The following is a 13,318-nucleotide window of genomic DNA, read 5'->3' as shown; positions in this document are numbered from 1 at the left end:
AAAAAAAAGCAAACCCCCGTCTAAAAAAAAAAAAAAAAAAAAAAAAAGAAGTGATACATTCAGATAGAAGACCACAAATCTGGGTGGAAAACATGATTTTCAGATTATGGGCCATAGAATCCTCTCACAGGGTGGAGAAAACCAGTTCCTGGAATACCTCACTCCTTATCTCTGCCTCAACCGGAGTTGTTCTGTATGTCGTAGCTCTTCTGTGTAACATTTCATTTAAACAAAGGATTCTGCAATTAAAAAATTGTCAACCACAATTCATTTAGACTATCCAGCTTGCTGGATTTTCAACTGAGCACCCGTATCCAAAGAATGCTGACAAATGAATCAGACTCAACTAGTGAAAAGTTTCAAGACGTATGTAGAAGGGCTTCATCCTTGACTCTGTACTACTCAGAATTATAGTTGGTGACCTGAATGACAGGTCACAGGAAGGTAGCAGGGAAACACCCTGGTTTAGAAGGCAGATCCAAGAAGTCCTGGCAATCTTTAACAGTTTTTTAACCCAAACGTTAAAGGTTAACAACATCAAGGACAAAGTTTTGCTCTTATGTTTAAAAAAAAAAATCCCAGAATAAGGGAGGTAATGGTCTTTTTTCTGCCTTGAATAAACAACACTGGAGAACTGTAAATAAATAATCCAGGAGAAACGTCTACAAAGAGGAATTTAGCCAAGGAGACATTGAGAATGTTGAAGAGCTTGAAAACCATAATGAGAGTAATTCCTGGCCCATGCCTGCAATCCCTGCACTTTGGGAGGCCAAGGCAGATGGATCACTTGAGGTCAGGAGTTCAAGACCAGCCTGAGCAACATGGGGAAACCTCGTCTCTACTAAAAATGCAAAAATTAGCTGGGTGTGGTGGTGCACGCCTGTAATTCCAGCTACTCTGGAAGCTGAGGCAGGAGAATCACTTGAACCCAGGAGGCGGAGGTTGCAGTGAGCCAAGATCTTGCCACTGCACTCCAGCCTGGGTGACAGAGTGAGATGATCTCAAAAAAAAAAAAAAAAAAAAAAAAAAAAGAAAGAAGTCTACATTAGAAAGAAATTAGACATATTTTCTGTGACTCAGAGGGCAGAAGAGAATCAATGAGATAAAGTTAACTAGAGGCACAAATTTTTCTCTTTTCTTCTTTTTATTTTTTGAGACAGGGTCTCACTCTCTGGCCCAGGCTGGAGGGCAGTGGTACAACCATGGCCCACTGGAGCCTCAACCCCATGGGCTCAAGCAGTCCTCCCACCCAGCCTCCTGAGTTGCTGGGACTACATGCGAGCGCCACCACTCCGGCTAATTTTTGTGTTTTTTTGTAGAGATGAGGTTTCACGATGTTGCCCAGGCTGATCTCAAGCCCCTAAGCTGAAGCAATCTGCCAGCCTCGGCTTCCCGAAGCACTGGGGTCACAGGCCTGCACCACTGCGCCTGGCAAGACAGAAGTTTCTTATTAACAAAGCTGAGCAGCCGTGAAACAGGCCACACTTTGTGAAGCTGTTCATGCAGCAGTAAGATGACTACGTGGCCGGGACAGTATGGACAATACTCAAACATAGATGGAAGTTAGGCTCTCAAGCCTCCTTCCAACTCTAAGTAGCAAAAACATACTCCTCTGTGTTCCATCAGTTTTTACTTTCTTCCTATCAAACTTTCTGGTTTAAAGACATGAGATCTGGTTAAGTTCCCATCTTCATCTTGGAAGGCATGGTAGGTTTTAATTCTTCCCTTTCCGGCGTCCACATCCTGGCAGTGTGAGGCTTCATATCCTTCTGTTCAGAGATAGAGTCTATTTTCCCACTCCTTGACTATCTGGCTTGGCCATGTGACTTGTTTTGTGCCACGGAAAAGGCTTGAAAAGCGCTTGCACGTTGCAGCTTGCTCTCTTCCTGCCCTTGGAAGCCCTGTACATGTACCTTTATGTGCACCAGTCCACACTGGCCTGCTGGATGATGGAAGCCGATGAGGTGGAAAACTCAGGCACCCTCACAGACAGTCATGCAACTCCCACTGACAGCCCATCAGACATAAGAGTCAGGTCATTCCATATGGTCCAGCTTCCCGGTGAGCTGTCAGCTCACCACAAAGGCATGAACGAAACAATCAGAAATCAACAAAGCCAGCGTAGACCAAAGGAACTTCCCAACCAACCCATAGAATCATGAACTAAATTAAGAGGCGATTGTTTCAAGCTGCCAAATCTGGGATAGTATGTTATGCAGCAAAAGCTAACTGATAGAGAAGTGATCACTGGCTATCCCCATGCTAACTCTGCTCTAACGGCAAAGGAAGCCTTTCCTTTCAGTTGTGGCCATAACACGCTGTGGGCCCTATATTAGACCAAAAGTTCATACTGTTTGCTCAGATAGCCTGGTATATATGTAAACTACTCGTTTTCCAAGTTTCTGGGAATTGAATTGTTTGATGTTGCTGCATCTTTGGAAGTTGGTCTCCACCACTGGCGGCTGCCTGCATCCCAAGATTTCATTGCTTGGGAGCTGTCCAGTGTTTAATGTACTTATTTAAGAAAAAGAGGCCAGGCACGGTGGCTCACGCCTGTAATCCCAGCACTTGAGGAGGCTGAGGCAGGCGGATCGCAAGGTCAAGAGATCAAGACCATCTTGTCCAACATGGTGAAACCCTGTCTCTACTAAAAATATAAAAATTAGCTGGATGTGGTAGCGTGTACCTGTAGTCCCAGCTAATTGAGAGGCTGAGACAGGAGAATTGCGTGAACCCGGGAGGAGGAGGTTGCAGTGAGCCTAGATCACGCCACTGCACTGTAGCCTGAGCAAGAGTGTAAGACTGTCTCAAAAAAAAAAAAAAGCACAGCTGGAACTCCTCCTGAATGTATGCAGTCATAAAATATCGTGGCCGAAAGGGCCCTCCAAGATAAGCTAATCCAATACCTTCATTTGACAGGTAAAGAAAGTGAGCCTCGGCCAGGTGCAGTGGCTCACACCTGTAATCCCAGCATTTTGGGAGGCCCAGGTGGGCGGATCATGAGGTCAGGAGTTCGAGACCAGCTTGGCCAATATGGTGAAACCCCATCTCTAAAAAAAAAAAAAGAAAAGAAATTGAGCCTCAAGAAGCTAAGCATCTTGTTCAAGACTACAGAGCCAGGAGATTAGAGCCCAGGTCTCCTGACTCCCAGTCCTAGATCCCTTTTCTCCCAAACTGGCTTTTTAAGTTCTGTTTTCTACCTCTGTCCGTCAGTGTGTTTGTGGACAGAGAGCCGACAGGAATCACTGAAGAACATCTTTTGCTGCGTGTTGTCTGTGAACATCCTTAACCAAACGTGATCTGTTCTCACCATCGCTGTCTTCATTTTGTTACCGCTGTTGTTACTGCTTCTTCCTTACATTATCAACTTCCCTTTTTCCAGAGATTTTCCTTTTTTTTGAAACAGAGTTTCACTCTTGTTGCCCAGGCTGGAGTGCAGTGGCACGATCTCGGCTCACTGCAACCTCCACCTCCCAGGTTCAAGAGATTCTTCTGCCTCAGCCTCCTGAGTAGCTGAGATTACAGGCGCCCATCACCACGGCTGGGTATTTTTAGTAGAGACGGGGTTTCACCAAGTTGGCCAGGCTGGTCTCAAACTCCTGACCTCAGGGACCCACCAGCCTTGGCCTCCCAAAGTGCTTGGATGACAGGGGTGAGCCACTGTGCCCCGGACTAGAGATTTTTTTACTTGGCATTTATACATACTGTTTTTGTCATAGGAAAAGAATTTCCTTCCTGTACCATTGAGGTCTATAAAATTATGGAGAAAGTGGATTACCCCAGGAATGAAAACGGAGAAATTGCTGCTATCATCCATCCTAATCTGCAGGTAACATTTATTCTTTCTTTAAAATGTTGAAAATCATAATGCTGTATCTTTGAGTAGAAGTTTACAGTTCATACAGCAGTTGATGTACATTCACTCATTTGATGCTTTCAAAGACACTGAGGGTAGGGAAGATGCTCAGACAGTCACTCAATAAATACTTTTTTTTTTTTGGAGATGGAATTTCATTCTTGTTTTCCAGGCTGGGGTGCAATGACACAATCTCGGCTCACTGCAACCTCCACCTCCTGGATTCAAGCAATTCTCCTGCCTCAGCCTCTCAAGTAGCTGGGATTACAGGCATGTGCCACCATGCCGAGCTAATTTTGTATTTTTAATAGAGATTACACCTGTAATCCCAGCACTTTGGGAGGCCGAGGCGGACAGATCATGAGGTCAGGAGTTCGAGATCAGGCTGACCAACGTGGTGAAACCCCATCTGTACTAAAAATACAAAAATTAAGCAGGTGTGGTGGTGATCACCTGTAATCCCAGCTACTCAGGAAGCTGAGGAAGGAGAATCGACTGAACCTGGGAGGCGGAGGTTGCAGTGAACCGAGATTGTGCCATTGCACTCCAGCCTGGGTGACAAAGTGAGACTCCATTTCAAAAAAAAAAAAAGGAAGAAGAAGAAGCCTTAGGCAGTGTTTTAAAAGAAAGAGAAAGACTGGGGGAGAGAAAGGAAGAAATCACCACTGGTGACAAAAATACCAAGTACAAGAAACAGAGGCCAAGGTCATGATGTCATGACAGGCTAAAATGGGATTCTTCAAGTTTTAGGATACTCTTGAGAAGTACAGAAATAATCCTGGGGAGGCTGGGAAGTGAGATGAATGAGATCAGTGGCAAACCAGGTTAGCGGTAGGTCTTGAAAGTGAGGAAGGATAGCTTTGTTTTCATAGACAATAAGGAATGGCTCAGTAATCTGCAGGAGGGATTGATTGGTTAAGTATTCCAACAAATGTTTTTCAATGACAACTTGTTCTGGGCCCTGAGATTCAAGATAGGGAAGGTTGGCCGGGCGCAGTGACTCACGCTTGTAATCCCAGCACTTTGGGAGGCCAAGGTGGGCAGATCACGGGATCAGGAGTTCGAGACCAGCCTGGCCAACATGGTGAAACCCCGTCTCTACCAAAGATACAAAAAATTGGCTGGGTGTGGTGGCAGGCACCTGTAATCCCAGCTACTCAGGAGGCTGAGGCAGGAGAATTGCTTGAACCCAGGAGGCGGAGGTTGCAGTGAGCCAAGATTGCACCATTGTACTCCAGCCTGGGCAACAGGAAAAAAAGATAGGGAAGTTTCCTCATGGAGCATCCATGCTAATGGGTGAGGAGAACTCACCATGAATAAATGAACAATACATAAACCAAATCATTTCGAACTATAATAAGTGCTATAAAAGAAATAGGCAGAATGATACAGCAGAGGGTAACAAAGGGTTCCAGTTCGATGGAGTGGTCACAAAGTGTCATCTCAGAGATGGTGACACTGAGGTTGGGACCTAGAAGATGAGAAGCCAGCTGTGCGGAAGGCAAGTGAAAGGCCTCGAGGCTGGGACAAACTTGGAGCACTTGAGGCACAGCAAGAATACCTGTGTCCATGGAGAGTAGGAGTGAGCGGAGGACGGCAGAGCCTGGAAAACACGCAGTCTGGGACCAGGTTGTGAGTCTAGATTTTGTCCTAAGAGCGGTAATTCTTGGGAAGGGATGCTCCTTGGAATCACGTAGGGGACGCCCTCCCAAAGCCTGGAGTAGCCAAGTAGTGCTTCTCAAACTCAAGCCACATGAGAATGACCTGCGGCGCTTTTTTAAAATGCTGACTCCTGAGTCCCATTCCCAGAGGTTCTGATTTAATTCCTGAGTGTAGACAGGGAATCAGTTGAATTCACCAGGTGGTTTTCATGTAGCACACAGCACGACATCAGAATCTCCGCAGGTAGGGCTAGTCATGTCTGTGCTGAAGACATTCCTTTAGTGATTCTGGGGCAAGTCTCTGCCTGAAAACCACCGGTTCAGAAAAGTGGTTCTCAGCCGAGCCACCCCGTAAATCATCTGGGACTTAAAAACAATAAACACAGAAAGCAGTCCACTATAAATGGGTAGCATGAGGGATTCGAGGAGGGGGTAAAAGAAGTATGTATCCGGCCAGGTGTGGTGGTTCACGCCTGTAATCCCAGCACTTTGGGAGGCCGAGGCGGGTGGATCATGAGGTCAGGAGTTCAAGATCATTCTTGCTAACGTGGTGAAACCACATCTCTACTAAAAACACAAAAAATTAGCCAGGCATGGTGGCAGGTGCCTGTAATCCCAACTACTCCGGAGGCTGAGGCAGGAGAATCACTTGAACCTGGGAGGCAGAGTTGCAGTGAGCCGAGATCGTGCCACTGCGCTCCAGCCTGGGCCACAGAGCGAGACTCCATCTCAAAAAAAAAAGAAAGTATGTATCCTGATTGCATGGTTGTAGGTTCTGTGTGTCAAAACTCACAGAACTGTACAGAAAAATGAGTGAATTTAACTGCATGTAAATTTTAAAATAAAATTTAAAAATAAGGATGCCTGGGCCCTACTCTGAGACTCTGATTTGATTTATCTGCCATGGGCCAGCCCCTCTACCTGTACATGTGATCTGGCATCCTGAGTGATTATGATGTGCCACCAGGATGGGAAAAGTCTCTGTGATGTGGCAGTTCTCAGCATTCATGTTGTGCAGGTAAATGTCTGGGGACTCATTCATGTGAAGATTTGGATGTGGCAGGTCTGCTGTGCATAATGAAATCCTGCTTTTCTAACAGGCTCCTAGGTGATGTGGATGCTACTGAGAAATGTCAGAAATGCAGAGTCTCAGGCCCCCGCCCCCAACCTATAGAACCAGAATCTTCATCTTAGCAAAATCCTAGGCTGGGTGCAGTGGCTCATGCCTGTAATCCCAGCATTTTGGGAGGCTGAGTTGGGTGGATCACCTGAGGTCAGGCATTTGAGACCGGCCTGGTCAACATGGTAAAACCCCATTTCTACTACAAATACAAAAACTAGCTGGGTGTGGTGGTGTGCGCCTGTAATCCCAGCTACTCAGGAGGCTGAGGCAGGAGGATGGCTTGAACCCAGGAGGTGGAGGCTGCAGTGAGCCGAGATCACACTGTACCACTGCACTCCAGCCTGGGCGACAGAGTGAGGTTCCATTTCAAAAAGCAAACAAAATCCCCAGATGATTCACAAGCACATCAAAGTTTGAGAAGGACCGTTCCAGGGTTCCTGTGGTGTGACAGCCTTGGTGCTTGAGGTCTCAAAGGTCCAAGTCCCCGGTACAGGACCCTTCAGGTAACTCAGTCGTTACCCCAGCGTAGGAGCACATTTGGAATATGCCCACCCGTCTCAGACTTCCCCCAGCCCAGCACCACCTTCTCCCGCCAATCAGAATAGAACCTCCTTGCATGCAGGTTCAGCACAGCTCATTTTTATGTTTCCCAGTGGAGAATGTCCTGAACACAGAAGATTCTTAATGGCTGAGTCCCAAAGTTTGCTGAACAGACTTTAACTTGAGCTGTCAAGAGGTCGAATGTGTACTTACATAGACGTGCATTTAGTTCTGCCTTTTAATATTGTCAATCCCTTTGGCTACATTCAAGGTAAATCTGGTATTGAAGCAAACTGATTTTAATTTTTTTAGAGACAGAGTCTCGCTCTGTCACCCAGGCTGGAATGCAGTGGTGTGAACACAGCTCACTGCAGCCTCGACCTCTGGGGGCTCAAGCAGTCCTCCCACCTCAGCCTCCTGAGTGTCTGGGACTACAGGCATGCAGCACCACACCCAGCTAATCTTTTGTATTTTTTTTAGAGACAGGATCTCTATGTGGCCCAGGCTGCTCTTGAACTCCTGGGCTCAAGCAATTCACCCACCTCAGCCTCCCCAAGTGCTGGGATTACAGACGTGAGCCACTGCACCTGGCTGAAGCAAATGTTAGTTACATATGCCAATTGTGAAAATTTAAAGGGGAACTTGTTTTGTTTTGTTTTGTTTTGTTTTGTTTTGTTTTTGAGACAGAGTCTCCCTCTGTCACCCAGGCTAGAGTGCAGTGGCACAATCTCAGCTCACTGCAACCTTCGCCTCCTGAGTTCAAGCAATTCTAGGCCTCAGTCTCCCGAGTAGCTGGGATTACAGGCACCTGCCACCATGCCCGGCTAATTTTGTATTTTTAATAGAGACAGGGTTTCACTATCTTGTGCAGGCTGGTCTTGAACTCCTGACCTCGTGATCCAGCCTCCCAAAGTGCTGGGATTACAGGCATGAGCCACCGCACCCGGCAGGAACTCTTAAAACTACTGCCAAAATTCATTCCCCAATTTCAGCGTAGTCAGATCACTTGCCTGAATCTCGATGTCTCTCTCAGGGGTCTCTTTTAAAAGAGTGGAATACTGTAATGTGTTAGTTGTCTAGTGTCTGACATAGATTTTTAAAGGAGAAAAGCCAAATCTAATGTATTTATTTTGATTGTTTCGTGAGAGGATCAAGACTGGAAACCACTGCACCCTGGGGATCCCGTGTTCTTAACTCTTGACGGGAAGACGATCCCACTGGGCGGAGACTGTACCGTGCACCCCGTGTTTGTGAATGAGGCCGCATATTACGAAAAGAAAGAAGCCTTTGCAAAGACAACTAAACTCACGCTCCAAGCAGAAAGCATTCGCTGCTCTTTACATTAGAAATCACTTCTAGCTCTTGTCGTGTACATGTGTCTTACACATTCTGCTAGTTTGTAAGCTCCTCAAGAGCAGGGCTGTGCCTTACTCAACTGCACACATAGCTCCTAGCACAGTGCCTTAGCCGGTAGGCATCCAAGCAAATGTATTAAATTAATTAATATATCTTAAACATACCATATTTTAAGTATGTAGCTTATTCAAAGAAGTGTTTCCTATTTCTGTATAGTTGATTATACATACTACTTTGGTAGTTCAACATTCTCAATAAACAGCCTTGTATTCAGAATATAACATGGAAATAGAGGTGTATGTATAAAGTTACTTGTTTTATGGTGCTTTGCTTTATTGAACTTCACGGTTACTGTATTTTTTTTACAAATTGAAGGTTTGTGGCAACCCTGTGTCTAGAAAGTCTAACAGCATTTTCCCAACAGCATCTGCTCACTTCTTGTCTCTGCTCACTTGTCTCTATGTCACGCTTTGATCATACTCCAAATTTTTTCTTCCCTTGAGATGCAGTCTAGCTCTATTGCCAGGCTGGAGTGCAGTGGTGCGATATTGGCTCACTTCAACATGTTTCCCCGGTTCAAGCAATTCTCTTGCCTCAACCTCCCAAGTAGCTGGGATTATAGGCATGTACCACCACACCCAGCTAATTTTGTATTTTTAGTAGAGACACGGTTTCACCATGTTGGCCACGATGGTCTCGGCCTTCTGACCTCATGATCCGCCCACCTCAGCCTCCCAAAGTGCTGGGATTACAGGCATGAGCCACCGCGCCGGGCCTGACCTTTTTATTATTTATTATATCCACTATGGTCATCTGTGATCAGTGGCCTTTGCTGTTACTATCGTTAAGTGTTTGTGGGCACCATGAATGGTGTCGATATGAGACTGTGAACTTGGTGAATGTTGTGTGTGTTCTAACTGCTCTACTGACCAGCCATTTACCTTGTCTGTCTCCCTCTCCTCCAGCCTCCCTATTCCTTGAGACACGATAATTAATAACTCTACAACAGCCTCTATGTGTTCAAGTGAAAGAAGGAGTCATACGTCTAGAAATTAAGCTTAGTGAGGAAGGCCTGTCAAAAGCTGAGACAGGCTGACAGCTAGGCCTCTTGCCCCAGTTAGCCAAGCTGTGAATTCAAAGGAAAAGCTCTTGAAGAAAATTGAAAAATTCTACTCTAGTGAACACACAAATGATAAGTAAGCAAAACTACCTTATTGCTGATATGGAGACAGTGTTAGCGATCTGGATAGAAGATCACACCAGCCACAGCACTTCCTGAAGCCAACGCACATTCCAGAGCAAGGCCCTAACTCTCTTCAATTCGGTGAGGGCTGAGAGAGGTGTGGACGCTGCAGGAAGCTGGCAGAGCCTGGTTCATAAGGTTTAAGGACAAAAGCCGGCTCCAAAACCTGCAAGTGGAAAGTGAGGCAGCGACTTGCTCATGTGGAAGCTGCAGCAGGTTATCCAGAAGCTGTGGCTAAAATCATTGAGGAAGGCAGCTACACTAGACAACACATTTTCAGTGTAGTTGAAACCGCCTTCTATTGGAAGAAGATGCCATCTAGGACGTTCCTAGCTAGAGAGGAGAAATGAATGCCTGGCTTCAAAGCATCAAAGGACAGGCTGACTCTCTTATTAAGAGCTAATATAGCTGGTAACTTTCAGTTAAAGCCAATGCTCATGAACCATGTCAAAAATCCCAGGACTCTGAAGGTTGATGCTAAATCTGCTCTGCCTGAGCTCTATAAATGCAACAACAAAGCCTCGATGACGGCACATCTGTTTACAGCATGGTTTACCGTATATTTTAAGCCCACTGTTGAGACCTACTGCTTGGGAAAAAAAAAAATTCCTTTCAAAATATTACTGCTCATTGACAATATACCAGGTTACCCAAGAGCTCTGTGGGAGATATGCAAAGATGAGCGTTGTTTTCATGCCTGCTAACAAATATCCATGCTGCAGCCCAAGGATCAAGGAGTTGTTCTGACTTTCAAACCTTAACTATTTCAAAAATATACTTCAGGCTGGGGGAGGGGAGAAAAAAAGAAAAGAACGAAAGAAAAATACATTTCATAAGGTTATAGCTGCCATGGATAGTGATTCCTCTGATGGATCTGGGCTAAGTAAATAGAAAACCTCTGGAAAGGATTCAGCATTCTTGATGCCACTAAGAACATTCAGGACCTGTGGAAGGAGATCAAGGCATCAACATTAACAGGAGTTTAGAAAAAATTCGTTCCAACTCTCATAGATGACTTTGAGGAGTTCAAGACTTCAGTGAAGGAAGTCATGCAGATGTGACAGCAAGAGAATTAGAAGTGGAGCCTGAAGATGGAACTGAATTGCTGTAATCTCATGATCAAGCTTGAATGAATAGGAATTGCTTCTTATAAAGGAGCAAAAAAGGGGTTTCCTGAGATGGAATCTACTCTTGTTGCAGAAGCTGTGAACATGGTTGAAATGACAAACGACTTAGAATGTTACATAAACGTGGTTGAAAAAGCAGTAGCAGGGTTTGAGAGGATTGACTCCTACTTTAAAATGAGTTTGGCTGGCTCATGCCTGTCATCCCAGCACTTTGGGAGGCCGAGGCAGGCAGATCACCTGAGGTCAGGAGTTCGAGACCAGGCTGGCCAACATGGTGAAACCCCACCTCTACTGAAAATACAAAAATATTAGCCAGGTGTGGTGGCACACGCCTGTAGTTCCAGCTACTCAGGAGGCCGAGGCAGGAGGATCATTTGAACCCGGGAGGCAAAAGTTGCAGTGAGCCAAGATTGCACCACTGCACTCCAGCCTGGGCAACAGAGCAAGACTTCGTCTCAAAAAAAAAAAAGAGAAAAAGAAATGAGTTCTACTGTGAGTAAAATGCCATCAAACAGCATCCCATGATACAGAGAGCTTTTTCATGAAAGGAAGGGTCAATCAATGCAGCAAACTTCATTGGTGTTTTATTTTAAGAAATTGCCCCAGACACCCCAACCCTCACTACCCACCATGCTGATCGGGCAGCAGCCATCATCAAGGCAAGGACCTCCACCAGCGAAAAGATCATGAATTGCTGAAAGCTCAAATGATTATTAGCTTTTTCAGCAATAAAGTATTTTTAGTGAAGGAATGTACATTTTTTAGACATAATGCTATTACTTAATATACTATAGTGTGAGCACAACTTTTGCATGTACTGGAAAACCAAAAAAATATGCGTGACTCATCTGTTATAATATTTGTTTTACTGCGGTGATCTGGAGCCAAGGCCGAAATATCTCTGTGGTATCCCTGTCATGTATAAGTGCTAGTAGAAACTAGTTTTGCAGGCTTGCTATTTTTTCAATTTTTATATTTGAGTCAATGGAATATGCTAAGTATCCAGTCTATAAACTTCACTATTCCTTAGAAATCCAGAGGAAACATTTTTGGGGTTTTTGTTTGTTTGTTTTGTTTTGTTTTGAGACAGAGTGTTGCTCTGTCACCCAGGCTAGAGTGCAGTGGTGCAATCTCGGCTCACTGCAACCTCCACCTCCCGGGTTCAAGTGATTCCTCTGCCTCAGCTTCCTGAGTACCTGGGACTATAGGCACCGGCCACCACGCCTGGCTCAGTTTTTGTGTGTTTTTTAGTAGAGATGGGGTTTCATCACATGGGGCAGGATGGTCTTGATCTCCTGACCTCGTGATCCGCCCGCCTCAGCTTCCCGAAGTTCTGGGATTACAGGTATGAGCCACCGTGCCCAGCCCAGAGGAGACTTTTAAATGCTGCTTTGTAGATGAAATGAAAGAGAAAGGAGGGCGTCATGGTAAAGATGACATTATGAATATATCAAGGAGCTGAATGGTCCTCTGTCCACAAACAGACAATAACCCACACAGCATTGCTCCTGTGGCTCTCCTACTGGCTCTGCACCAACCTCACGGAGCAGAGGGCCTCCTCCAGACACCCCACATACCCTGAGGAGCTAATGTTTCTTCCCAACATGGAAAATTTGGCAGAGGCATATTCTTCACAGCTGTCACTTCTTGTTTTGAAAGAACGTGCCTGCCCTTATTCCCAGGCAAGGTGTGAGGAGGTCTTCGGGCTCCGGCTGTTGTCAGCAGAGACGGTGAAAGTCAGTAACGGGCCGTGGACGCTCAGAGAAATGTGACTCACAGCTCTGGTTTGCAAATGCAGTCTTTCAAGAAATCCTGCCGTGTCCTAAATGCCCAAATCCCCTACCTCCCATGATCCTTCTCCGCAAAGGACCTTTGATTGGACGCTGTCCCTCCCTCTCCAGCCCCCCCAGGGCCCTCCCTCTGTCCTCTTAGGCCACAGCAGCCAGTAAAGCGTGCTTTTATTCCACGATCTGTACTCCAAGGAATCCATAATCATAGTTTCAAATGTATTTACTGAAAATACTAACATTATCTGGAATGAATAAATAATAAATATTATATACTTAGACATTTTCATTCCTAAGTAAACCCCACTAAGCCGATTTTACCCCATATTCAGTGTTCTAGAAAGCACATATCGTTTCTAAATTTTTCAGCATTCTTTCTGTAATTGTACTTTGCCAAAATTGTTTGCATTGGAGTAAACGCTCTTCTTTCCAGACTCTGTAGTAAAAATGTGATTTTTCAGCTTTTATACCTAAGTTTTAGCAAGCTTCCTTCTCCCGCTGTGAATGTTCCATTGTGTTTTATTTCTGAGTCCAACTTTTCTAGGTCAGCTTTGTCCAGATGTAAATTTTGGTAAGAATACTCTGTTCTCCCATCAAACTTTAGTTAGTTGTAAAATTTACAAAG

At 45.2% G+C, this 13,318-nt stretch overlaps 1 protein-coding gene and 1 long non-coding RNA gene across 2 annotated transcripts in view; both read left to right on the top strand.

The window, feature by feature from the left end:
• ASPA (aspartoacylase) overlaps positions 1-8,847 on the top strand; it is a 22,080-nt gene extending 13,233 nt beyond the window's left edge. The window contains exons 4-6 of the mRNA XM_032270084.1: positions 1,875-2,030; positions 3,677-3,829; positions 8,329-8,847. Coding sequence (XP_032125975.1) covers positions 1,875-2,030; positions 3,677-3,829; positions 8,329-8,526 — 507 coding nt within the window. The 3' untranslated portion in view covers positions 8,527-8,847. The remainder of the gene's footprint in view (positions 1-1,874; positions 2,031-3,676; positions 3,830-8,328) is intronic.
• Positions 4,904-6,321, top strand: LOC116543997. The gene is made up of 2 exons (XR_004265778.1): positions 4,904-4,940; positions 6,239-6,321. It is a non-coding gene; the product is annotated as an uncharacterized LOC116543997 (long non-coding RNA).
• Positions 8,848-13,318: the final 4,471 nt, after the last annotated feature.

The sequence above is a fragment of the Sapajus apella genome, unplaced genomic scaffold, assembly GCF_009761245.1.
Source record: "Sapajus apella isolate SASKATOON/1434 unplaced genomic scaffold, GSC_monkey_1.0 scaffold202, whole genome shotgun sequence".
In the NCBI taxonomy this organism is placed as follows: Eukaryota; Metazoa; Chordata; class Mammalia; order Primates; family Cebidae; genus Sapajus; species Sapajus apella.
This window is presented reverse-complemented; position numbering and strand designations above follow the sequence as displayed.